We start from the raw sequence: 25,580 nt of genomic DNA, 5'->3' as shown, positions 1-25,580 counted from the left end.
AAAAGATGTTCATACGCAGGGAACTACATTCCTGTACATTTTCCCCAGTAACTCTCATGTACATGTACAAAGACATGTACAATACTGAAAAAGACTGAAATATTTTACATGCCCATATGCAGAACAGAGTATCTTTTTCCTTAGTCGTACAATGGAATACCACATATCTGTGATATGAACAACCAAACTCACAAACAGAAAAATCTCAGACACAACACTGAAGGAAAAAGACAAACTGACGGCAAATTGTAAAAGATAACATACAATATTTATAGAATAAGCATTTTTATAATAAACTATCTGAACACAGGGTTTTATAACCATGGTAAGTGCCAGATTTTGGACTCCATTACTTCTGGGGGAAAGTGGATGGGGATGCTTTCCAGGAATGTCATTTGGGAATTTCAATAGTTTTTCAATGGTTTATGTATTAGAGGGTATTTGTTCATTTGTTGCTCTATTTTCTATACCCATCTAGAATAAGCACAAATTTAAAATGAAGGAATAATCAAACAGAAATAGCAAACAAAAAATGAAAGTTGTCCTGTTAATATCTGGTTGCTACAAATTAAGATCAAAATCACAAAACAGCTAAATAAAGATTTCACATTCATGACAGAGTGAAGCTAAAATATATATACATATATATTTTTAAAAAGACTGAAAATCATAAATACAGCAATAAAAAATAAGCTGTTTAAATATTTTACTGTGATAAGTTTGATCATTTGACGTTTACCAACAACACTAGATCCAATCAATAAATAAAAAATATTTACCAATTTGGCCTTCTGACCATCCTAAGATAACTGTGGTAACTACTCAAGATGAATTATTTTAGCATATCATCCTGTTTCTGTACATTAATAAAGTTAATCAAAGTCTCTTCTATTTGGGGTTACGTCTTTACTGGGATCCTTTCATTAGTATGTTAACTCCCTGAGAGAAGTATCTTATCTATCACATTATCCCTAGTGCAAAAAACAATGTCCAACACATAGTAATCATCAAGTAAACCAATTAGTTAATACTACCTTTCTTGTTCCATCAGTTCAAAAATATTTGGATTCCTGGCAAAAAAATCTCTTAGTGTTTCCCTTTTCTTAGTTCTTTTTCTTATAACCGTATCTGTCTTAATAAGAAAAATAACAAAAATGTTACAAATTGAACTCTGAACACAAAACAATAATTTACAAACATCCAAGCCATATCTCTGGCTATTGAAATACAATGATTTCTTTATATCCTTCAATTAAAATTACTCTCCAAAGTAAAACAAAAACAAATTCATAAGGCACTTACTCTTCCAATTTCCATTATCACAGCTTTATACTTCACAGATTTTTGCCCCTTTTTACCCAAAATATTTTCCTTATATCTGTATCTTCTCATTCCAGTTAGAGATTCATTCCTCCTAATGCAAAATGATGAAGTCAGTTAAAGGGGTTTGTAAGAATTTGCAAAACTACTCCAAATTGAAATTATGAAAATTTCACTGAAATTTTGCAAAAAGAATATCTAAAATTGTGCCCCCTGCAGAAATTGGACTATAGCAATTCTGTTCATTAAGGAATCAATGACCTCTCAAAATTGAACGCAAATCATAACTTAAAGAGCGATATACAAACTGAACTGAAAATGACACCGTATAAACTCCTCTCTTAAAACTAAGGTGATTATTTAAAAGTGATCCTAGGCACTATCCTGGCTGCAATCACAAGCAAGTTCCCAGCAACTTTCACTATCTGGATACAAACAGGAGCTACAAATTTAAGAATTTTAGATGATTACACAAATTTTCCCTTTTTCCAAATATCCTATAGAGCTTCTTGCCCTTGATTGTTAGATATCCCATGGCCCTCTATTGTAACAATGGTCTTTCTCCAACTACTGTAAAATCCTTAATATCTACCTTTCTTTACCTCAACTGAAACTACTTATTACCTATTTCCCCTGAAATCTGTACATTTTCTAAAATTACTACTTCCATCAGTAAGTCCTTGAAAGCTACAGTTCAACCCTCTTACAACACGATAAATGGGATTCCACAAACTTAAATAGAATATAATAAGGGGTCACATGAACACAAGGCTATGAAATGACTGGGTGAGTCTGGTTAGCATGTTTCTAGAACTGGAACTCCAAATTTATCTTGATCCCAATGGCAGTTGGTCTCTCACTTTGATTTTGATGAAGATTATCCTGGATCATATGCTTGGCTGGGATTCTAGCCCAGCGGCAGCATTTCCAAGAATCCCCCAGTTAATTGGCATAAATTTCAGCAAATGTTTTGTCTGCTTGTCACTATTGCCGTAGGTGAACTAAGAAGCTTGCACCAGTGACCACTGGGGACCTCCTAAGACTAATTCCAGTCATTTTCCAATCAGGTTGCTCTCTTCTGTATCTCCTCTCTCTCCCATCCCACCAGAATTCTTGACTTTAATTGTTACTTGAGTGAGAGAGAGAGGAGAGAGAGAGAGAGAGAGAGAGAGAGAGAGAGAGAGAGAGAGAAGAGAGAGATCGGGAAATTATTCTCAGTCTGCTACCATCTTCCCAGTTTTCTTGGCATTCTTCTCCTCCATGGTTCACAGGACTCTTGTCCAGTAAATAAATTAAATTCCTATGTTCCTAAACCTCTTCATAGAATGTCTCAGCCAGTTCTAAGTAGTTTTTATTTTATTTTGTTTATGGTGTTTTGCGTATAGTAATTTTTTAATTTTTTGTAGTCAATATCACTGATCATTTATCGTTTATTTAATGTCTTATGTTCATTGGTTTTATTACTCACATTGGGGTCTACATTTTTGTCATGATGGTAATGCTTCTGCTGGGGATCAAACCCAAGCCTCCGCCACGCCATGTATGCATTCTATTATCCCCAACCCATATTTCTGCCTGGTTGAGTCCCAGTAGTTGTCTGCACATTGTTTCACAATCTCAACTCTGTTATACTTTATCTGATAATATAAATCTCTCATTTTTATCTTTTTTATTTTTCAAATATTTTTCATTATACTATGCATTCCAAATAAACTCTCATTGGAATTGCACTGAACCAATAAATAACTTGAAGATAATAGAAATCTCTGCAATTCTCTATCTGCCCAGAGTAATGTATTGTGTTTTCCCATTTATTCAAGTCATTTTTTTAACATCTTTACTAAAGTGGCTTGGTCTTTTTTATATTAGCCTAAATCCCCTCACAATTCCTACAAATTTAATCCTTTATAAGAATGGGATCACTCTTCCATTATACTTTCTAGTTGATGTAGGAAAGCTATTGATTTTAAACCTTGCCATCTTACAGAATTATTGTTTCTCATACTTTTCAGCTGATTCACTTAGGTTAAATAAATTATATACACATATATGTATATATACACATATATGTATATATACACACATATGTATATATACACACACATATATATACACATATATTCATCTCCATTTTCAGAGTATAAGTGTGGAATTGATCTGAAAAACATTTTTGAGAAATTATATACTAATCACATAAATTATCATCCTAATTTATTTATTTTTGGGGGGGTCACACCCGGCGATGCACAGAGGTTACTCCTGGCTCTTCACTCAGGAATTACCTCTGGTGGTGCTCAGGGGACCATATGGGATGCTGGGATTAGAACCCGGGTCGGCCGCGTGCAAGGCAAACGCCCTACCCGCTGTGCTATCGCTCCAGCCCCTATCATCCTAATTTATATTTGCGGGCCTTACCAAGGAGTTTAGGGGATCCTGGAGCTGCTCCTGGAGACACTTGGCCAGTGGGCTGTGGTTCAGTGCTAGGTGCAGGGGACGTGGCGCTGCTCTAGCCCAGCATGCTGGGGGCCAGCAGAGCCACCCTGCGGGGCTCGGCACCTAATTTCTATTGTTTTAATGTGAGGGTAAGAACTTTCCAGACAATGTTAAATGACAGAGAGGATAACTTTTCATATGTTAGCAGAAACTATTCTTCTAATTTTAAAGGAATGATTACCAAAATTCGCCAAAAGAATTTTTAAGCATCCATGAAGCTTTTTCTTTCTACTATCAGTGATAATTATATTTACAAATTTCTCGCTGCATCTTAAGAAAAAATATATATTTGTGCTGCTAAATTTACCTATAGACATTTGGTTTAAGGTTTCTTTTGGCTTTATGTCCTACAGGAAGAACTGATTCCTAATTTTCTATTTTTCACTCTATTTTTAAAATAGTATACTAGAGCCTGCTGCTTCAATTTGCCAGGAAATTGTATAATCATATTTTTAAATATATATTTAAATCAAAAATTACTCATTCCTTTAATACATGAAAAAACTAACTTAAAAATGTTCTGAGCTATCCAGAACTTTATTGCTTAAATACATTGTTATGATATAAATTTTTTCAGATAATCATTACTTTCAATTTGACTTTCAAATTTATTAATATTATATGCACTTTCATTTAATATTTGTTTAAACACTTCAAAGATCATTATTAGTTTCTTTGGGTTACCTATATTTTATTTTTTAGTATGTGGACCATAAATGCATCAAATTTATTCATATCTTCAAAGAACTAATTCTGCAGATATCAATGGTACTATTTTTCAAAAGAACTTAAAACTGATTATATTACACTTACTTTCTTTTGATTTCATAGATTTATTTTATTTTTCCAATTTATTCAATTCAATCAAAATATACTTAATTTTGCTTTTCTTATTTAGTAATAGAAACTTTGTTTTTAACTCAAATTGATTAATTTACCATTGGATGCCATACTGAGAAATTTTGGAGTACGATTTCACATTTCCACATGCCTGTAAGATTCACTGTACCACCACCAGCATTCTGGTACTATCACACTTTCAAAATGACCTTCTCTATCCATTCCTCACATTACTCTTTCTCTATCCCTTTGATTATGACCATCTGGTTTTTCACAAAGTCTGACTTTTGTTATCTTTTACCACTTCATCTGCTTTATTTATATTCTACATATGAGTACATTCTTTAGAAAAGTGTATATTCTGTTCTTTAGACCATTTGCCAGACCCAATGTTGCTTTGGGCTTATTCCAGGCTTTGAGCTCAGGGATCACTCCTGGTAGTTATCCAGGGGCCATAGTGAGGTGTTAGGGATTGAATCAGAGTCAGCCACATGCAAGTCAAACACCTTAACCCCTGTCTACTCCCATCTTGTCTATTTTTTGGAGGGTTGGGCTTTTTTGTTTTTAATGTTGTATAAGTTCTCTCTATATATTTTGGATGTCAACCTCTTATCAGTGTGTATGATGTATGAATCAATAGGCTGCCATTTTGTATTTTCTGTAGTTTCTTTGAGAGTGTAAAAGCAAAACCAAAACTTGTATAGTCTAATATGATATAAACTAATTTGATAGTCTCATTGTTTATTTTTACATTTATTTCCCTCACCATTGAAGTCAAGCCTCCAACTTCATCTCTGATGTCTAAATCCAAAAGAGTATCCAGGAGAATAACTTATAATTTGTGGTCCCATATGTATGTCCTTTACTATTTTTATGTTAATCTTGTATGTGGTATTAAATAGTGGTCTAGTTTTAATTTTTGCATGTGACTGTTCAGTTTTCGTAGCATTATTTGTTTAAGTCTTTTATTTTCCCATTGTATGGTCTTGATTTTCTTATTATAAAATTAAATGTCATTACATAAAAGCTTATTTTCAGGCTCACTTTTATATTTCATTGGTTTGTGTATCTATTTTTTGCTCCGATATTATAAGTTACTTTGAGTACTATTGCTTTGCAGTATAATCTTAAGTCAGAGTGTAAATGCTGCTACTTTTCTCCTTCTGTCTCAGGACAGCTGTAATGGTTCTTGGTCATTTGTGCTTCCAAATAAAGTTTAGAAATATTTATTCTATTTCTTTCTTTAAAAAATGAAATTGAAATTTTTAAAAGGAAATGCACTTAATCTTTAAACTGCATTTTTAGAACATTAATTTTTCCAATTCATGAACATGGAATAATTTTTTATTTCTTTGTATCTTCTATTTATTTTAATACTATCTTACAGTTTTTTCTTTCTAGACCCTTTACTTATTTTGTATTATCTCCTTGCAAAGCATTTTCCAGGTATCATATCCTTTTTTTATGTGACTGTAAATGGAATTATTGTTTTCATAATTTCTCTTTCATCTAATTCATTGTTATCAATTAAAAAATGCAATCTATTTTTATATGCTTGGTTTTGTATCAGGCTATTTTATTTATAATGCTGATTTACTTTTTTCACTTGGGCCTTATATAGGGTGTATGTGTGTGTGTGTGTGTGTGTGTGTGTGTGTGTGTGTGTGCATAATGTCACTGCAAATAGTGATCATTTTATTTCTTTTCCATTTTAAATTCCTTTTATAAGTTTTCTTCTTGCATGCAAGTGCTTAGTATGACTTCCAATACTATGTTGATTATTTGTGATGAGAATAGACAGTCTTTTCTTGATCCTGATATCTTAAGGGAAAGGTTTTCAGTATTTCACCTTGACTATGACTTTCTAGAGAAATCTGTCTCTAACTGTTGCTATGAATATGTACATTATGGTATATTACTATTATTGTTGCCATCAAATAATTATTTTGCATTTAAAATTTAAATTCAATAACTATAATGCAAGTAATTAATATTGTTAAAATTTTTTGATTGAATGGGGCTAGATAGCTCAACATATTGAGTGTATGCTTTACATTTAGGCAGTCTGGGTTCAATCCCTGGCATTGCATGGCTCCCTAAATATTTCTAGAAGTAACCCCAAGAAAAAGCCTGAGCATTTCTGGGTATGTCTCAGAAAATTAAAAAAAAAGAGTTCAATTGTACTAAAATAGAAAGTGATCTTCCTTTGATCACCTTTTCTAATGAACTATTGACTCTTATGTTGCTGTCTGATTTTTGTTTTAATTTTTTTAGGAGTAGTTTAAAGAGCCTTTCTGCTAGCTGGCTATATCCCAAATTAATTTTAATGATAATATTTTGTACATCTTCATATCTTTTACATGCTAAAAGTAGCACATAACACTCTGCTAGTATCACTATTTTTTCTGTCAAATTAACTTTATCATTACTGAATCAATTTACATATACTCTTAATTTTGTCTATTGAAGTTCATGAAATGCCTTCATTGTAATTAACAAGCATTATTGATATAATCTCCCACTATAGATATGAAAGGTTGTATTAAAAATAAATAACAAAGTGGAAATTGTTTAGAGTTTACAAAGAATTAATACACTAATAAAAACAGGAATTAAGTATAAACCACTGTAGCACTGTCCTCCTGTTGTTCATTGATTTGCTTGAGGGGGCATCAGTAACATCTCCATTGTGAGACTTGTTGTTACTGTCTTTGGCATATCGAATACACCACGGGTAGCTTGCCAGGCTCTGCCGTGCAGAATATTCTCGGTAGTTTGCTGCGCTCTCCGAGAGGGATGGAGGAATTGAACTTGGGTCAGCCATATACAAGGCAAACGCCCTACCTACTGTACTATTGCTCCAGTCCATAATAAACCACATAATATAATTAATTCATATGAATAAAAACATTGAATATAAATCATGAAGCTATAAAACTAAAAGAAAACAAAAGCTGCATATTTATTAACTAAAGAATGAGAAAACAGTATTTTTTGCGAAAATATATAAAATCACATGGACATATAAAGAAAATAAATATTATCAAAATAGAATTCAAGGTATTTCATTGTATTACACATCAATATACACTTGGGGAAATGAAAATTAGGGGGCCAGAAAGATAGTACAGCAGGCAGGTAGATTGCCTTGCACAGAACAGATTCGGGTTTGATCCCAGGGATTCTATATGAGTCCCTGAGTACTGCCAGGAGTAATTTCTGAGTGCAGAGCTAGAAGCTATCCCTGAGCATCACCAGGTTCAACCCAAAATGCCAAAACAGTAAAAAAAAATAAAAATAAAATCATTATCTTTACTTTCAGCTTAGGTGTACTGCCAAATCTCCAATCTCAGGTATTTTATTAAGCCATTGATAATGCCCTTGCCGCTTGTTTTTCTCTCCTCAGAATATTTTATTTTTAGTTTGGACCCCCCCTGTTCATCTCTCCAATTTCACCACACATGGAAACTGCCTAGTAATTGTCTTTAGTATCTAGTAGATTATTTACATCATCCAAACATTTAACTTGTGTCATGTTTTTGTTTTTTTGTTTTATAATTTAATGGAACTCTCTATTTCTGGGCAATGTTCTTATTACCACAGCCTGCTTTACTTAATACAATTCACTTCCTTGGGGCTAGGGACATGGCTCAAAGGACTGCAGTGAGTGCCTGGCATGCAGAGAGTTCAGATTCAATCTATGGCATTGCAGATCTCCCCAAGCCCTCCCGGGAAGCCCTGGAAGCCTCCACCTCCACTGAGTGGAGAAGAGAGTCCTATATCATCTTCTGAAAATATGAAGTAAATGTATTTCCAGGTTTTTTCTAATAAATTATGAGCCAATTAAAAAAACTAATGATATTTCTGAAGAATGTTGCTCTTATGTTGCTATTTTTAAAACAATACAAAACAAATTTTATGTTATTGATTTTTTTTTTTTTACTGAGCGATTTATTCCCCATCGTGAAAGAAAAACCAGCTGTTGGAAGAAAAGTTTGGTTCACTTGGAATCATTCATACCTGGCATGAGACACTACAATTTTCATTGGGGGCAAACAATCATTCAGGTTTAGGGACTAAGAGGGAGGTCTTTTAGTTTCACTACTATTGGAGGAACAATCTGTGTAAATATATATGTGGAAATTCCACAGAACGTCTCTGATGACTGCTATAGAAAAATTAGAAAGGCATTACAAATGACCAAACCCAACTCAAATCCTTATGTGAGTGGAGTCAGTGGCTAACAGAGTTATTACTCATCCTTACAAAATAATGAAATTGATTTGGAGCGATAACACAGCAGGTGGGGCATTTGCCTTGCATGCAGCCGACCCGGGTTCAATTCTCAGCATCCCATATGGTCCCTCGAGCACCACCAGGAGTAATTCCTGAGTGCACAAGCCAGGAGTAACCCCTGTGCAATGCTGGGTGTGACCCAAAACACACACACACACACACACACACACACACACACACACACACGATCACGAAATCCCATTGATCATCGATTTCTCGCCGTCTCAGTAACCTCTCCATTTGTCCTATCCTGAGATTTTAGAAGCCTCTCTCCACTCAGCCTTCCCAACGATGCCGCAATGGAGGTTCTTTCAGGGTTAGGGGAATGAGATCCAGCTTGTTACTGGCTTTGGCATATGAATACTCCATGGGAAGCTTGTGAGGTCATCCCATGTGGGCAGGAAACTCTCAGTAACAACAACAAAAAAAAAGGTATATAATTGGTTTCTATAAGAAATCTGAAAAAATCCCTTTTTTTTTTTTTTGCTTTTGGGTCACACCCAGCAATGCTCAGGGGTTACTTCTGGCTCTGTGATCAGGAATTACTCCTGGCAGTGCTCGGGGGACCATATAAGATGCTGGGAATGGAACCTGGGTCGGCTGTGTGCAAGGCAAATGCCCTACCCACTGTGCTCTCACTCCAGCCCCAAAATTCCTTTCTTAATTGTTCAATTTACAAATATTTTTAATGTTTCACTTGTTATTTATTTATATAGAGTAACCTTAATAGATCCTCACTATCTTTTCCATACCTATTTTAGCTATATCTCTCCAAGCCTCTTTTTCATCCACTTGTTGTGTCTTAAAACAATAATAGTACTTGCCTTTTAAAGCTAATACTAATAAAACATATATCAAATAAGTACCTTCTCAAGAAATCAGTGACCGGATTTGTTATTTCCAGCACGAGATGAAATTTTTCATCATTCAAGCATTTTAGCATAATTTGTGTAAAGAATTCCAGGAATCTGGGTCTGTGTTTAAATTTCAGGACTGTGAGAACAAGAAGTTTACATACAGTTACCAATACACCTGTTATCAATTTTAAAATGTTATTGTTGCTAACAGGCATTTATGCCAACAGGCAAAATTCACCTGTCTTTTCAGATTTATCAGGGTTTAAAAGTAATAACAATAAAAGAATAGATATAGTGTAAACTTACTGTTTCTCCAAGATCAAAAAATTTCTAAGAGCCTCTGTTTTATTGATATTTTAAGTAACAGGATTGAGAAAGATTTCACAAATTCACCTCTAGTGATCGTTAGTTGGGGGGGTGGGTGCAGGGGGGAATGTGACTAAAAATTACCAGAATGACTAATTATCCTATTTTTGCTATATATTAATTAGCTAGGCCATAATATTTTATAGCTTAACTTAATGCATTTTAAATTCCATAGTTTTTATAAATCTCACATATCATTTGACACTAAAAAATCCAACTTTTCCAGACAGGTACCAATTTTGGTTTGTTTTGATACATTATTCAAGTGTTCACACTATTCTGAAAGGCTTAAGAACCCAAAATGTTCTGCTGAGAGCAAATGAAACCTTTAAAGTAGGCAATAACAACAGAATCATATAACAGAAAAACCAATCTTCAATAGCAAGCTGAGAGAACAACTTATACACATCTAAGTCTCTTACCTTCTTTTGCAGCACCTTTGACTGGCCAATTTAAAACTATAGGGTAAAGAAAGATGGGGTCCTCTGCTCCAGAGAGTTCACATGTAGCAACTAATGTTAAAAAATTAATATATTTTAGAATGTTTAACATCCCTCAGATTGAAATTCTTTGAAGAACATTTTTAAGTTTTTAAGGAAATATTCAAGTATTTAGCCTGAATTTTGTGCTTAAGGCAGCAGTTATTTTTTAAAAAATTTAAAATACAATAATCTCAATTGTTTCATTTAAGTTTTCTCTCTAAAAGCTGAAGTGTCTGCCACCAACTAGTTGAAGAATTTCTAAGGCATAAATTTCTCTTATTTAATATATGTGAGGGTGAGGGTGCCACCTCTCTTCTCCCCACTTTGCATAACTCACTCAGGGACCCCAATGACATCATGCTTTTCTCTCAGAAAAAAATTTCAAGAGAACTGAAGTATTGAAGTTAAGAAAGTAAAAAAGGTTTTATATCTAGTAAGACAATGCTTTTCTCATATTAGGTTTACTGGTTATATAAACGATAGGATATTGGGCTCAATTTAAAAATTCAGCTTGAAACAGACATGCTATATACTGAAAAAGAATGACAGCCCCCAGGGAATTATGAAGGAGGATGACTACCCAATGCAATGAAGGCACATGACAAAGGGATGAGATGAAAACAAAGAATTCCATAATATAATATGTTCCCCAAAGTTCGAGGGGCCAATAATGGAGTCTCATACTTGGGATAAACTTGGTATTCTCCTGTTCTTCTACAAGATTTGAAATCTCTGCATTTTTTAAATGTGATACTTTTCATCATCAGAAATGAAAGTCCATTTCTTAAGTAGATATCTACATTGTCAGGTCCAAAATTCCAATATGAGTGCTACAATATTGATTATGAAATGTCTATATAGCACAATGCTCTAAAATTAAAAATAATTTTTCACCAAAGTACACCTTGGTTCAAACCACTTCCACATTAACACCCCTCACCCTGTTTCTTTCATTGTGTGACAATTTGCAGTGATTCTGTTTTTGTACCTCCCTCCCCAATGCTTTTAGCAACATTTGCCTCCCACTTGGTTGTCACACCTGGGGTAAGAGTGTATTATATGTCTGTGATTAGAAACCACGAATGCTACTCGGCATCATACAAATCCCCTGGGACCCACAAGAAAGAAAGAGAATTATCTGGCCCACTTGGCAACAGCATCAAGATTAAGAAGTTCTGCTACCAAGTCAGCAAATTTAAGCTTCAATCCAAGCCAGTTATGTAATCCTAAATAAATTACTTGCTTTTTATGAGTCACATCTGTAAAGAATGTTTAGCACTCTCTGAATGGAGAGTACTGTTAGAATCAATGACAAAATGTAAAGGCACTATATAAAAAAACCTTTAGAAATTATCAAATGCTAATCTGATATTAATTCATTAATAAATTTTTCATATTAAAAATATACATATAAAGAAAAAAGACGATTACCTTGCTTTACCAGTTTGAGTAGGTGGGTCTCCAACATAACCAACTGCTCATTTATCTTTTCAGGTACTAAGAGCTGCAGTGGTTTCTTGGGCTTGCCAACCAAAATCTTCTTAGACTCCTAAAGCATTGGTTAAATGCAGAGTTGTTATTTTCAAATAACATCCACTGAATTATATCCTAGGTTGTCATTCCTACTTGGTAAACAAAAGCATGATTTACACGGCTAAGCCATATTAGTTAATAATAACAGCAGTCATTGCATTCTATCTAAACACCAGTCAGAATGCTACTGTTTCATGGAGGTTTACCAAAACATATATTCTCTTCCCTTCCCGCTTGCTTCCTCCCAGTTAACTTCCTCATCCCATAATCAGTCTACTCCAATACACATGATCTTCTAAAAGCAGTTCAGTGGTAATCTCTAAAAATTCTTAAAGGAAAATTCCCAGTCTGCTCCCAGGAAAGTATTTCCATTCCTTTCTCTCTCTTGTTTTCCCTTATTTCACCCAAAACATGTTTCTTTACAAGGAAGTTAATTGCCTTTTCTCACTTGCCTTTCATTGGAACTTACCAAGGTCAGTAATTAGTGCATTAAAAATCGAGCAGCTCTACTTCCAGCGTCCACACCATGTTTTTTTTAACAGTCTGAGCCTGTCAGCAGATGGGTTGAAGTTCCCTATTCTCCAAAACTAGCAACAAAATAAAAACCTCCAAAGCCCTTTAGAATTAAAGATACCTTGAGAGACTGAGTTATGACTCCTATAAATTAGGTGTTAAGCTTCTCAGGCCCTGCTGGACTGTAGTAAGTTGCAAGAAAAGAGGCCTGGGGCCCTGTCAGTCAAAGATGGGAAGCAAACATCCAAGTACAAGGCCTGAGTGACATAACCAAGAAGCTGATGGACTTTAAAAGCGAACATATGATTTTTGAAATCCTCAAATTGCTCCCTGATTAATTGAAATTTTCTCTGGACAAAAATAACCAGTTCCCTTTCCACCCAAAAAAGGAAAGGTACTATGGCTAAAAAATAAATTTCAAAAAAAAAACCTATGAGGCAATAACTTTATTTTGTAGGAAATAAATGCTTCTGTGGAAAGCACAACCTATGACAGATAAATAAACAAAGCGACTGCAGCTGAAACAGGATGTGAAATGAGTCAGAAAGAGAGGGACAGACATAGAAGGACTGCACTCATTTGTGGAGTATAGAATAACATCACATGAGGCTGACACCCAAGGACAGTAGATACAAGGACCAGGGAGACTGCCCCATAGCTGGAAGACTGCTTCATGAGTGGAGGGGAGAAGGCAGATGGAATAGAGAAGGGATCACCAAGAAAATGATGGCTGGAGGAATCAGTCAGGATGGGAAATGCATGCCAAAAGTAGATAATGGATCAAACATGATGGCTTCTCAGTGTCTGTGTTGCAAGTTATAATGCCAAAAAGTAGAGAGAGTGTATGGGGAATATTGTCTGCCCTAGAGGCAGGGGGAGGGTGGGAAAGGGGAGTATACCCGGGATATTGGTGGTCGGGAATGTGCACTGGTGGAGGGATGGGTGTTTGATCATTGTGTGACTATAATCCAAACATGCAAGCTTGTAACTATCTCACAGTGATTCAATTAAAAAAAAAAAACTTTAAAAAAAAAAAGAAAGTAACACTCTCCACCCCCACAACAGACAACAGTCACTGAAGAGGCTTCACAGAACTCCATTGACCCCTCAGAAACCCTGTGCACTGAAAAATATTTCAAAATTTGACCTGCAAAAAACATTCAGGCACAAAGTTTCAAAAAGAGGCCATTTAAAGTGGTCTAGTAAGGCACTGTTTGGGAGGCAGATAGTAAATTAGTAAATCTCAAACACTAGTTATCGCCTAAAAAAAAAGAACGTTGAGGTGGAGCAGAGTGAAAAATTCTAACATGTGGACCAAAGATGACTTGACAGCAGAACACGTGCTTTGCATGTAGGAGGCCTGGGTTTGACTGTCAGCATCTCACGGCCCTCACCAGCACCTCCAGGAACGGCTCCTGAGTACCAAGTCAGGAGTATCCATCCCCAGAGCACGTCCATACATGGAAAAATAAATAAGCCCTGAAATATGCATTTCAAAGGCCCACCCAGAAAAATAAAATCTTTCATTTGGGAGAGGTTTTCTGTCCAGCTGGTTGTAGAAAGCTCGCAATGCCTAACAAAAGCTCTGCACGGGTTAAGAAGGGACTAGGCTGTATTCTAGCATGAATTCCTTTGCATTTTCTTAACTGCAATTTAAAAGGATTGGGGAGAAGCATTTATTCAATAAATGCTACTTCTTTTTAAATATTATAAATTAAAAACATCATTTTTTTCTAACATATTTATAAATACTATGTGACCCTTTAAAATACATGTTTAAAGATGAGAAACGATTACCTCCTCTAAGACTTCTTCTCGGTCGCTATAACCAAACAATTTGCATCCTGGCGTGATGTCCAACATCCGTTTCCCATAATTTATAATGATTACTGCGAGGTCATATTCCCTCCACGAGCGTAGAATCTAATTAAAAATATTAATTATCTCTGTTGGAAACTCATGTCTATTTTCAAGTGTCATGCATCATCTTTCATAAATTCAAACATTCCATTAATGTTTGAGGCCTCAGAACTCCCATTTTTGTTAACGAAACTGTAAGTTTACTACCAGATTGTATTTCCCTGGAATTAAAACTGTATGACTCCACTATTAGAAGAGAGGGGAAAATGATAGCAGTTTTACCAATAATGGATTCCTCACATCTCTGCAATATACAGCCATAAGCCTCTGAAGATAAGTTAACTCTTAAGAAAATATTTCCTTCTAAAAGATCCATGTAAAAGTAAAATCATCCTTAAAAGCCATATAACTGCCAGCACTTGCCTTGAGCTGCTCGCTATATGAAATGGCATAATCACTGACCTCATGATGACTTAGGGGGCCATTTACAGCAGTAATTTACAAAGCATTCTCATATACGACTGAGCTAGAAAAAAACTGGTCGTAACAGATTCTCCATGAACCTAGGGGAAGCAGCTTCTGTAATCATAAGTGGTGGGCTCCAGTAAGCCCCCTCACTAACATTTCTTGGTCTTAATTGCTGTCATTCGCCCTTTCCAGTGTTATCTCCTACCACTCAATTTATATTTTAAAGTTCCAAAATATTGACCCAAGTACAAATTCTGCCTCAACATGCTATTTTTAGAATTCCTATCTGCCTTCTCACAACTGGGTTACTTACTGGAACAGTTTACTCCACCTTACTTATACACCTTGACCTTGTGAAACACCTGGAATCTAGCATCAACTCACCAACTTTTACCTAGCCCAAAATGTGATTTATTAGGGATTGATGCAGTGAAGGGGACACATTCATCAGAAACCCATACAGGAATTCTTTATAGAGTATAAATAAGTTTGCATGAATATGTTACATATACGTATTCTGTACCAGTAACATCTCCATTGTGAGACTTATTGTTACTGTTTTTGGCATATCAAATACGCCACAGGTAGCTTGCCAGGCTCTGCCATGCGGGCGGGATACTCTCAGCAGCTTGCCAGGATCTCCGAAAGAGACGGAGGTATCGAACCCAGGTTGGCTGCATGCAAGGCAAACGCCCTACCTGCTGTGCTATCACTCCAGTCCTGGCAAAACATAATAGTGTTTAATATAACAACTACTATTTTTCATGAAGGAAAACACAATTAGCGGCTGAATATTAGAGGTGGCTGCTTTAACCCACCGAGTACAAAGAGCTAAGAGCTGAAAATATTTCCAGTTTAATAGTGTTTTAAATGATACTTATAGTGGAAAAAAATGTAGGGTCAAAAATTGTAAAATAAAGTTTGAAAAGGTACATGGGCTTAGGTCCAGCAGAGTTTTGACTGCCAGACCAAAAAGTATAAACTTTTATTCAGCGAGAAATTTTGTAATTAGAAAACAAAGATGAGTTAATGTTCATTTTCCCATCACCTCTGCTTTCCAGTATATTTAGGTCCAGGATCACAAAGAACTATGCAGACTTTTCCTCTTGTTCTCCTATGATAATGGATAAAACAGTAAGATAATTTTCCCAGTCAAAAGAGAAAAATGAATGTAGGACTCGGGAGTGGGGCAGGCAAGTTTGACAGTTACATTTAAGTGGTCATTTTAATCTCACCCTCCAAAAAGGCACCCAGTCATGACTGACAATGGAATGACTGGGGGTGGGAAATAGAAGATAAATAGAAAATAAAAGACAGGCAACTCTCTCTTTGCCCCCTCACCTCTGCCCAGACAGTAGGACAGCAGAGGTCCTCACTCACACATGTGCTATTGACCAGCCAGAAAATAAGAAAAGGCATCAAAGGTCAGGATGAATGCTGTGAGTGAAGACAGTGGGTAGGGACCCTAGACCCATCCATTAACTCTTGAAGCATCTGAGTTTTGCATGCAAATCTCTCTTGCATGCAAATGCAATAGCAAGAACCCACAAGCTTGGAAATAAATCCATTTTTGTTTTGTGCTTAATATTCAACTTAATATAGCAGAAACATGAACAGGAGTAAAGACTATGTCAATTATTTACCATGAAAACTTTTTTAAATACAAAAACAGTAGCACAATCATTATGACAAGTCTTAGAGGTGGCACTATATTTGGAACATTCGAAACTTTTAGATCAAGTATTACTGCTTAAATTAGAGGAAAAGGTGAGCCCTCTGAAAAGATTACTGTTCTTATGCAGAGCAGAAAAAAAAAACAACTATTTGACTAATTAGGCTTTGCCAGTCCTAAGAGAATATCTATATAAAACTTGTTTGTTCCTACTAATTTAGAACTAATCAGTCCAGAATTCTGGGACTACTGGTTAGTCTTGAAGATGTTTCTGAAAATTATATGGCAGAACTGAAAAACCCCCACTGCTTGTACATCTGTCAGATGAGATAGAAGGCGGCTTGGACATCCAGCCAGATGTTGGGAGCTCAGAAAAGCCTGTTTCTTGAGAACAAAATGAATGTTACACTTGTTAAATTTAGACATCCGACTGCTGGTCTGATTAAGCAAGAAAACCCCTCCCTGTGACCCATCCATACAGCTTCTGCCTACATAAAGCGCCCTGTCCTTTCCAGCACGGCATCCTATTCTCAGGATGCCCACCCCACAGCCTTTCCTAATAAAGCTTTTCTCATTCACAGTGGAGTCCAGTCTGGTTTCTGGCAGCCTAACAAACATTAGATGGCAATCTCAACACATCTACTTGGGACAGACCGGCTCTAATATCAAGGTCTTGTCATAAAAATATATTCCAGTTTAAAAAACAAATGCTCCAAAACACCATGAGGGCCATTTCTACGATGATGCTGCTTGAATCTCTTTGTGCCTCCTCCAGTGGATGGAAGGGAGTGAGGTCGAGGGAGGGGAGCAATGGATGACAGATCAGGAAATGCAGAGCCAGCTGCAGGCTGCTAGAGGAGAGGCTCATGATGTCAATTTCACTATGCCCAAACAGACCTGGAAACAGTTTTTCTAGATCGTCTTTCTCCATCTCTCCTTGTGGAAGGATCGCCACAAACTTCCCCACTCTCAAACCTTTGAATCCACCTTACTCTCTAGATTATCTCAACAAAAGACATGTCTTCAATTTCTAGCTCATCTCCTGTCCACAGGTCCACTGACACACTCACCCAAAACTGCAGCCAGCCTTGCCCATAAGGAGCAGACGGGGGAACTCCTGTCCAGGCCAATCCCTCCCACATGTGCGAGGATCCCATTTTCTCCCATCTTCCCATGGATCTAGCTCTAGGGCTCACAATCCCTTTCTGTATTTTCACTTTTTTCCTGTCCTGTTCTTCCTTGTAATGAGCAAATGTCCCACAGTACCTGGACAAGCAGGCTTGGGGTTGGATGGTTGGATGGTTTGCTGGCTTTCAGTAAGAGAAGTTAGTATAAGCAATGTGCAAGCCACAAGGCTGCTTTGGAATAGACTTGCTTTGTTCTGGTGAAATGCCACCTATGCTACCCCACTGTTTTTTATCAATGTAAAGCTATTCAGTGTCCTGGAAACTGTAACCTGGCCTTCTCCTGGAGGGGAGTGGGGAGAAAAGATTCAGGCAGTTAATATATTCTAAAGAAAAGTAAGCTCAGATCATCATCATCATCATCATCCCATTGATTGTCGAATTTCTTGAATGGTCTCAGTAATGTCTCCATTCGTCCTAGCCCTGAGATTTTAGAAGCCTCTCTTTATTCGTCCTTCCAAATAATGCCATCCTTCCCAACAATGCCGCATTGGAGGCTCTTTCAGGGCTAGGGGGATGAGACCCATCATTGTTACTGGTTTTGCCATATGAATACACCATGGGGAGTTTGCGAGGCTCTCCCATGTGGGCAGGAAACTCGCAGTAGCTTGCTAGGATATCCCAGAGAGAGAACTAGGCTATAAGATGTCTTCTGGGAGCTTGGTTTTATAGTCTCTGGCCATTGGTGGGATTACACGGCACCAGGGGCAGTCCCTGGGTGTGACTGCCTAGCTACTGGAAAATGGGGAATCTGGGTGGAAGAAGTCCAGTCCCGATCCAAGCAGACTTGGAGGTCTCAGCCCCAGGTCACACACACCTGGGTTCCTCTGCAGGTACCTTCATGCATGAGGCTCGTCTGAGCATGTGGAGAGGGGCCTTGAGCATGACTGTGGCTAAGGTTCCAGAGGTCTTCGGCCGCGTGAGTTCTGCTCGGGGTGCGGAGGGAAGCCAAAGCCTATCCCCTTCCAGGGACCCCCAGGAAGATAGCCAAGCACACGGGCAAGAGACTCAGATATCTTAGCCAATCTTAAACACTAACTTGCACATCATTGAGTACTGGAAGTGTAAAGGAGCATTTTAGATGGTCAAGGATTCCTGAGTTTGGAGGTCATATCGTGTGACAATAGCCAAAAGAATAGCAGCAGTTGGCCTAAAGGCATACTTGAGATTCTTGAGAAATCTCTTCTCTTCTCACTCAAAACATTATTCCCAGATGATATCATCTATTTCTATTGCTTTAGTTGAACAAATATACTAGTGACTCATTTAGATAAACATATCTGGCCTCCCCCAAACTCCAAACTTATAGGTTTAATTTTCACATATTTCAATAGCATAATGATACCCAAATTCAGTCTACTCAAAACTCAAAATCCCTTGAACATTTACTGTAAAAAAATTTTTATTCCTTGACTAGGATTAAAAACTAGCATTATATGCACCCAACTGATCAGTCAGATCTTGCTTTACTCTTGACTCTTTTTTCCCTCTCCATTATCCAATGTCTCCCTAAGTTCAATAGATTTCCAAGTTCTCAATTCAACTTTATAAACAATTTTCAATTCTAACTCCTACTTTTCCACACTAAATTTACTGTAGTTCACTATCTAACTCATTCCATGCCCCAGGTATTATCCTCCTTCTAATTACTAACTGTGATGGAACCAAAATGATAACTTTTTTCTGAAATGCAAAAACTCATTGTATCATTCCCTGGTGTGAAATCTTTAATAAATCTTCTCTGACATCAGCAGTCATTCAGTTTCTGATATCCACTCACTGATCCAATTTTTATGATAACTGAAACTTTCCCAAACATATGCTTCATAATTTAAAATAACTCAATAATTTATACCAATTTATGTCAATTAACTTGTTTTGTTTCTCTGCATACCACAGATGAGTGGGATCAACTGGGACTTGTCTTTCTCTCTCTGACTTACTTTGCTTAACCTGAGCCTTTCAATTCCATCTAAGTGGCAATGCAGCAAATGAATATTTCATCTTTTCTTATAGTTGCATAGTATCCAATTGTGCATACATGAAACAATTCCTTTTTAATTATTATTTTATTATTTTTTAATTGAATCACCATGAGATATAGTTACAAAGCTGTTCATTGTCGGGTTTCAATCAAACAATATTCCAACACCCATCTATCCACCAGTATGCAATTCTCACCACCAATATCCCATTTCCCTCCCGCCAGCCCCATCCCCAGTCTGCCTCTATGGCAGTTACTTTTCTTTCTCTCTCTCCCTGTCTCTTCTCTTTGGGGCATTATGGTTTACAATAAGAATACTGAAAGGTTTTAATGTTTGTTCCTTTACCTACTTTTAGCACACAGTTCTCATCCAGAGTGATCATTTCCAACTATCTTTGTGATGATGGTCCCCCTTCTCTATCACAACTGCCTTCTCCCCCAGCACTTGACACAGGCTTCCAACCATGGACCAATCCTCCTGGCCAGTGCTTCTACTGTCCTTGAGTACCATGTACTTTTTTATGTCCCACAAATGAGTGCTATCATTCTGTGTCTGTTCCTCTCCTTCTGACTTGTTTCACTCCGAATAATACTCTACGTGTCCATCCATTTATAAGCAAATTTCACTATTTCACTTTTTTAACAGCTACATAGTATTCCACTGTGTAGATAAACAATAGTTTTTACTTATTTTTATCCAGTAGTTTGTTCTCAGAATGCCATCATTTTTTTATCCACACATCTATCTTTGGATATTTGGGTTATTTTCTTATCATGGATGTTGTACTTAGTGTTGTATCATAGGTGCACATGTCTTTTCAAGTTAACATTAATGTGTTTTTCAGGTAGAGAGATGAACAAGAGATGGAATTGCTAGATCATATTCCTGGAATCTCTATTCTGAACTTTTTGGGGAAGTCTTCATACTGGTTTTCCATAATGACTGAATCAGACAACACTTCCACTAACAGTGAATAAAGATTGCTTTTTCACTTCATTTCTTCCAACAATTAATTGTCTCCTTTATTTCTTATATGACATTATCACTGATGAAATTACATTTCATTGTCATTTTGTTTGAATTTTCCCAATAAGTAATGATTAAACACTCTTACATATGCCTAAAGGCTATATACATATCCTCTTCCTGTTCTTCTCTCCCATTTTCATTTTTGCTGTTGTTCCTGAGCTTTGTGAATATTTCACTTATCTTTAATATTAGCCTATATGTAATTATAGGCTATGCATTTAATATAATGCATAGTGTTTAAATATTTGCTCCCACCCAGTCAATGACCATGTCTGTAAGTCAGCATTTTTAGGGGTTCTTTCTAAAGAGCCTTGCATGTGGCTGATCCAGTTCAATCCCTGGCACCCCATATGGTCCTCCAAGCCCCATTAGAAGTGATCCCTGAGCACAGAGCCAAGACTAAGCACAGAGCACGGATGGGTTGGCCAAAATATTAATTAAATGTAATGCAATTTTCACTGTCAGAGTGATAGCACAGCAGGTTGCCTTGTATGTGGCCGACCCGAGTTCGATTCCTCCGTCCCTCTCAGAGAGCCCGGCAAGCTACCAAGAGTATCCCACCCACAAGGTAGAGTCTGGCAAGCTACCCATGGTGTATTCAATATGCCAAAAACAGTAACAAGTCTCACAATGGAGATATTACTGGTGCCAACACAAGCAAATTGATGAACAATGGGACGACAGTGCTACACTGCTACAGGGCAATGAAATTTTAAAAATTAAAAAATGTGATTCAAGTACCTGGCCTGTGTCAGGGCTCCTTCCCAGAGCCACGATTCTAACTAGACCCCAGGGCAGCCGGAAATCAAACACCTGGAAATTAAACAGCTCACTATTGAACAACGAGTGGCTTAGAGAGGAAACCAAAAGATTCCTGGAAACAAACGAAAATGAGGACACGAGTTGCCAAAACTTATGGGACACAGCAAAAGCTGTGTTAAGAGGAAAGTTTATAGCTCTACAGGCATTCCTCAGCAAGGAGGAGCGAGTCCACATAAGTAACCTAATCTCACAGCTTAAAAGCTTGGAGAATGACCAAAAAAAGGAGCCAAATTTGAACAGGAGGAAGGAAATAATTAAACTCAGAGCAGAAATTAATGAGATGGGAACCCAAAAAAACAATTCAAAAGATTAATGAAACCAAGAGCTGGTTCTTTTAGAAAATAAACAAGATCGATAAACCTCTAGCAAGACTCACAAAAAAAAGTGGGGGGAGAGAGAAAACCCTAATAAACCAAATAAGAAATTAAAAAGGGGACATTACAACAGTAACTACAGAAATTCAAAGGATCCTCAGAGATCACTTTGAGAATCTTTATGCCATGAAACACGAAAACCTCAAGGAATTGGATAAATTCCTAGATTCCTATAGCCTCCCAAGGCTGAACCAAGAAGACCTGGAATACCTGAACAGACCTATCACCATGAAGGAAATTGAAACGGTAATAAAAAGTCTCCCCAAGCACAAAATGCCTGGCCTAGATGGATTCATTAGTGAATTATTCCAAATCTTTAAAGAGAACTTACACCCAATTCTCTTTAAACTTTTCCAGGAAATTGAAGTATCAGAAACACTTTCAAACAGTTTCTATGAAGCAAATATCACCCTGATACTAAAAGCAGACAGAGATACCACAAAGAAAGAGAATTACAGATCAACATCCCTAATGAACACAGACGCAACGATCCTCAACAAAATATTAGCAAATAGAATCCAACAACTTGTCAAAAATATCATACACCATGACCAAGTAGGATTCATCCCAGAGATGCAAGGACGGTTTAATATTCACAAGTCAATCAACATAATTCATCAGATCAATAAAAATAATAATAAAAACCATATGATCATATCAATAGATGCAGAGAAAGCATTTAACAAGATCCAGCACCTGTTTATGATGAAAACTCTCAGCAAAATGGGCATCAAAGGAACTTTCCTCAATATAGTCAAAGCCATCTACCACAAGCCCACGGCAAGTATCATTCTCAATGGGGAAAAACTAAAAGCCTTCCCTCTAAGATCAGGCACAAGACAAGGTTGCCCACTTTTGCCACTCCTATTCAATATAGTACTAGAAGTCCTGGCCATAGCAATTAGACAAGAAAAAGATATCAAGGGCATACTTGATAGGAAAGGAAGAGATCAAGCTATCACTATTTGCAGATGATATGATACTACACTTAGAAAAACCTAAAGACTCTACAAAAAAAGCTCCTAGAAATAAGAGGTCAATATAGTAAAGTGGTAGGCTACAAAATCAACACCAAAAACTCCATGGCTTTCTTATATACAAATAATGAAAGAGAAAAAAGATATATTTTTAAAAATCCCACTCACAATAGTACCTCAGAAAATCAAGTACCTCGGAATCAGCTTAACCAAAGAGGTGAAGAACCTATACAAGAAAAAACACTACTTCAAGAAATAAGAGGACAGTAGGAATTGGAGACACATCCCCTGCTCATGGATAGGGAGAATTAACATTATCAAAATGGCAATACTGCCCAAAGCACTATACAAATTTAATGTGGTCTCTATCAGGATACCCATGACATTTTTCAAAGAAATAAACAAAACACTCCTGAAATTCATATGGAACAATAACTCCCCACGAATAGCTAAAGCAATCCTTGGGAAAAAGAAGATGGGTGGCATCACCTTTCCCAACTTCAAACTCTACTACAAGATAGCAGTAATTAAAACAGCATGGTACGGGGCTAGAAATAGATTTGCAGACCAATGGAACAGAGTTGCATATCCTGTCACAGACCCCAAGCATATGGCCACTTAACCTTTGACAAAAAAGCAAGAAATGTGAAGTGTAACAAGGAAAGCCTCTTCAAGAAGTGGTATTCGGAAAACTAGATAGCTACCTGCAAAAAAATGAACTCTGACCTCTGTCTAATGCCAGGCACAAAAGTCAGATCAAAGTGAATTAGAGACCTCAATATCAGACATGAACCTATGAGGTACATAGAGAAAAATGTATGCAGAACTCTCCATGACATTGAAGCTAAACGTATCTTTAAGGATGAAATAGCACTGACCATGCAAGTGGAAGCAAACATAAACAAATGGGACTACATCAAATTAAGAAGCTTCTGCACTTCAAAAGAAACAGTGACCAAAATACAGAAAGAGCCCACAGAATGGGAAAGAATATTTACCCAACACTCATCTGATAAAGGATTAATATCCAGGATATACAAGACACTAGTAGAAATGTACATGAAGAAAACCTCCAATTCCATCAAAAAATGGGGAAAAGAAATGAACAGAAGTTTCCTCAAAAGAGAAATACAAATGGCCCAAAGGCACATGAAAAAATGCTCCACATCGCTAGTCATCAGGGAGATGCAAATCAAAACAATAATGAGATATCATCTCACACCACGGAGACTGGCACACATTCAAAAGAACAAAAGCAACCAGTGCTGGCGTGGATGTGGGAAAAAAGGGACACTCCTTCACTGTTGGTGGGAATGCCAACTGGTCCAGCCTTTCTGGAAAACAATATGGACAGTCCTTCAAAAACTAGAAATTGAGCTTCCATATGACCCCACAATACCACTTCTGGGAATATACCCCGAGGATACAAAAAAGCACAGTAGAAATGACATCTGTACCTATATGTTCATTGCAGCACTGTTCACAATAATCAAAATATGGAAACAACCCAAGTGCCCTAAAAGAGATGACTGGTTAAAGAAACTTTGGTACATCTACACAATGAAATACTATGCAGCTGTTAGGAGAGATGAAGTCATGAAGTTTGCTTATAAATGGATAAACATGGAGAGTATCATGCTAAATGAAATGAGTCAGAAAGACAGGGACAGACATAGAGGGGCTGCACTCATTTGTGGAGTGTAGGGTAGCATCACATGAGGCTGACACCCAAGGATGGTACATACAAGGGCCAGGGGGATTGCCCCATAGCTGGAAGCCTGCTTCATGAGCAGAAGGGAGAAGGCAGATGGAATAGAGAAGGGATCACTAAGAAAATGGTGGCTAGAGGAACCAGTTGGTATGGGAGATGTGTGCCGAAAGTAGGTAATGGACCAAATATGATGGCCTCTCAGTGTCTGTGTTGCAAGCTATAATGCCCAAAAGTAGAGAGAGAGTATGGGGAATATTGTCTGCCTTAGAGGAAGGGGAGGGTGGGAAAGGGGGGTATACCGGGGATATTGGTGGTGGGGAATGTGTACTGGTGGAGGGATGGGTGTTTGATCATTGTGAGATTTAAAAATTTAAAAAAGAAAAAAAGAAATTGCAGGATTATTGCCCAATAAAATATATTGTTCTCCTATAAAAAAAAGAAAAGTCCCTGCCATAGAGGCAAGCTGAGGCTGTATGTGTGGGTGGGGGGTTGACGGAAGAGAAACTGGGGACACTGGTGCTGGGAAATGTACATTGGTGGAGGGATGGGTATTGAAACACTGTATGACTGGAACCTAATCATGAACAGATTTGTAAGGGTGTATCTCAAAGAGCCTGGCAAACTACCCATGGCATATATGATATGCCAAAAACTATAACAAGTCTCACAAAGGTAGACGTTACTGGTGCCCGCTCGAGCAAATCGATGAGCAATAGGATGACAGTGATACAGTGATCTCACAGTTATTTAATTAAAAAATCTTTTTAAAAAATTGATGGTGGTATTTCAGACCTCCTA

The 25,580-nt window shown here is 37.1% G+C and overlaps 1 protein-coding gene across 1 annotated transcript in view; it reads right to left on the bottom strand.

The window, feature by feature from the left end:
* Positions 1-25,580, bottom strand: part of CFAP54 (cilia and flagella associated protein 54) — a 330,907-nt gene that overhangs the window by 200,699 nt on the left and 104,628 nt on the right. Inside the window, exons 27-32 of the mRNA XM_055118311.1 lie at positions 14,492-14,623; positions 12,086-12,200; positions 10,595-10,684; positions 9,816-9,942; positions 1,303-1,414; positions 1,035-1,132 (exon numbers count right to left, since the gene is read on the bottom strand). Of these exons, the coding sequence (XP_054974286.1) occupies positions 1,035-1,132; positions 1,303-1,414; positions 9,816-9,942; positions 10,595-10,684; positions 12,086-12,200; positions 14,492-14,623 (674 nt within the window). The remainder of the gene's footprint in view (positions 1-1,034; positions 1,133-1,302; positions 1,415-9,815; positions 9,943-10,594; positions 10,685-12,085; positions 12,201-14,491; positions 14,624-25,580) is intronic.

This window comes from Sorex araneus, chromosome 10, assembly GCF_027595985.1.
Source record: "Sorex araneus isolate mSorAra2 chromosome 10, mSorAra2.pri, whole genome shotgun sequence".
Taxonomy (NCBI): Eukaryota; Metazoa; Chordata; class Mammalia; order Eulipotyphla; family Soricidae; genus Sorex; species Sorex araneus.
This window is presented reverse-complemented; position numbering and strand designations above follow the sequence as displayed.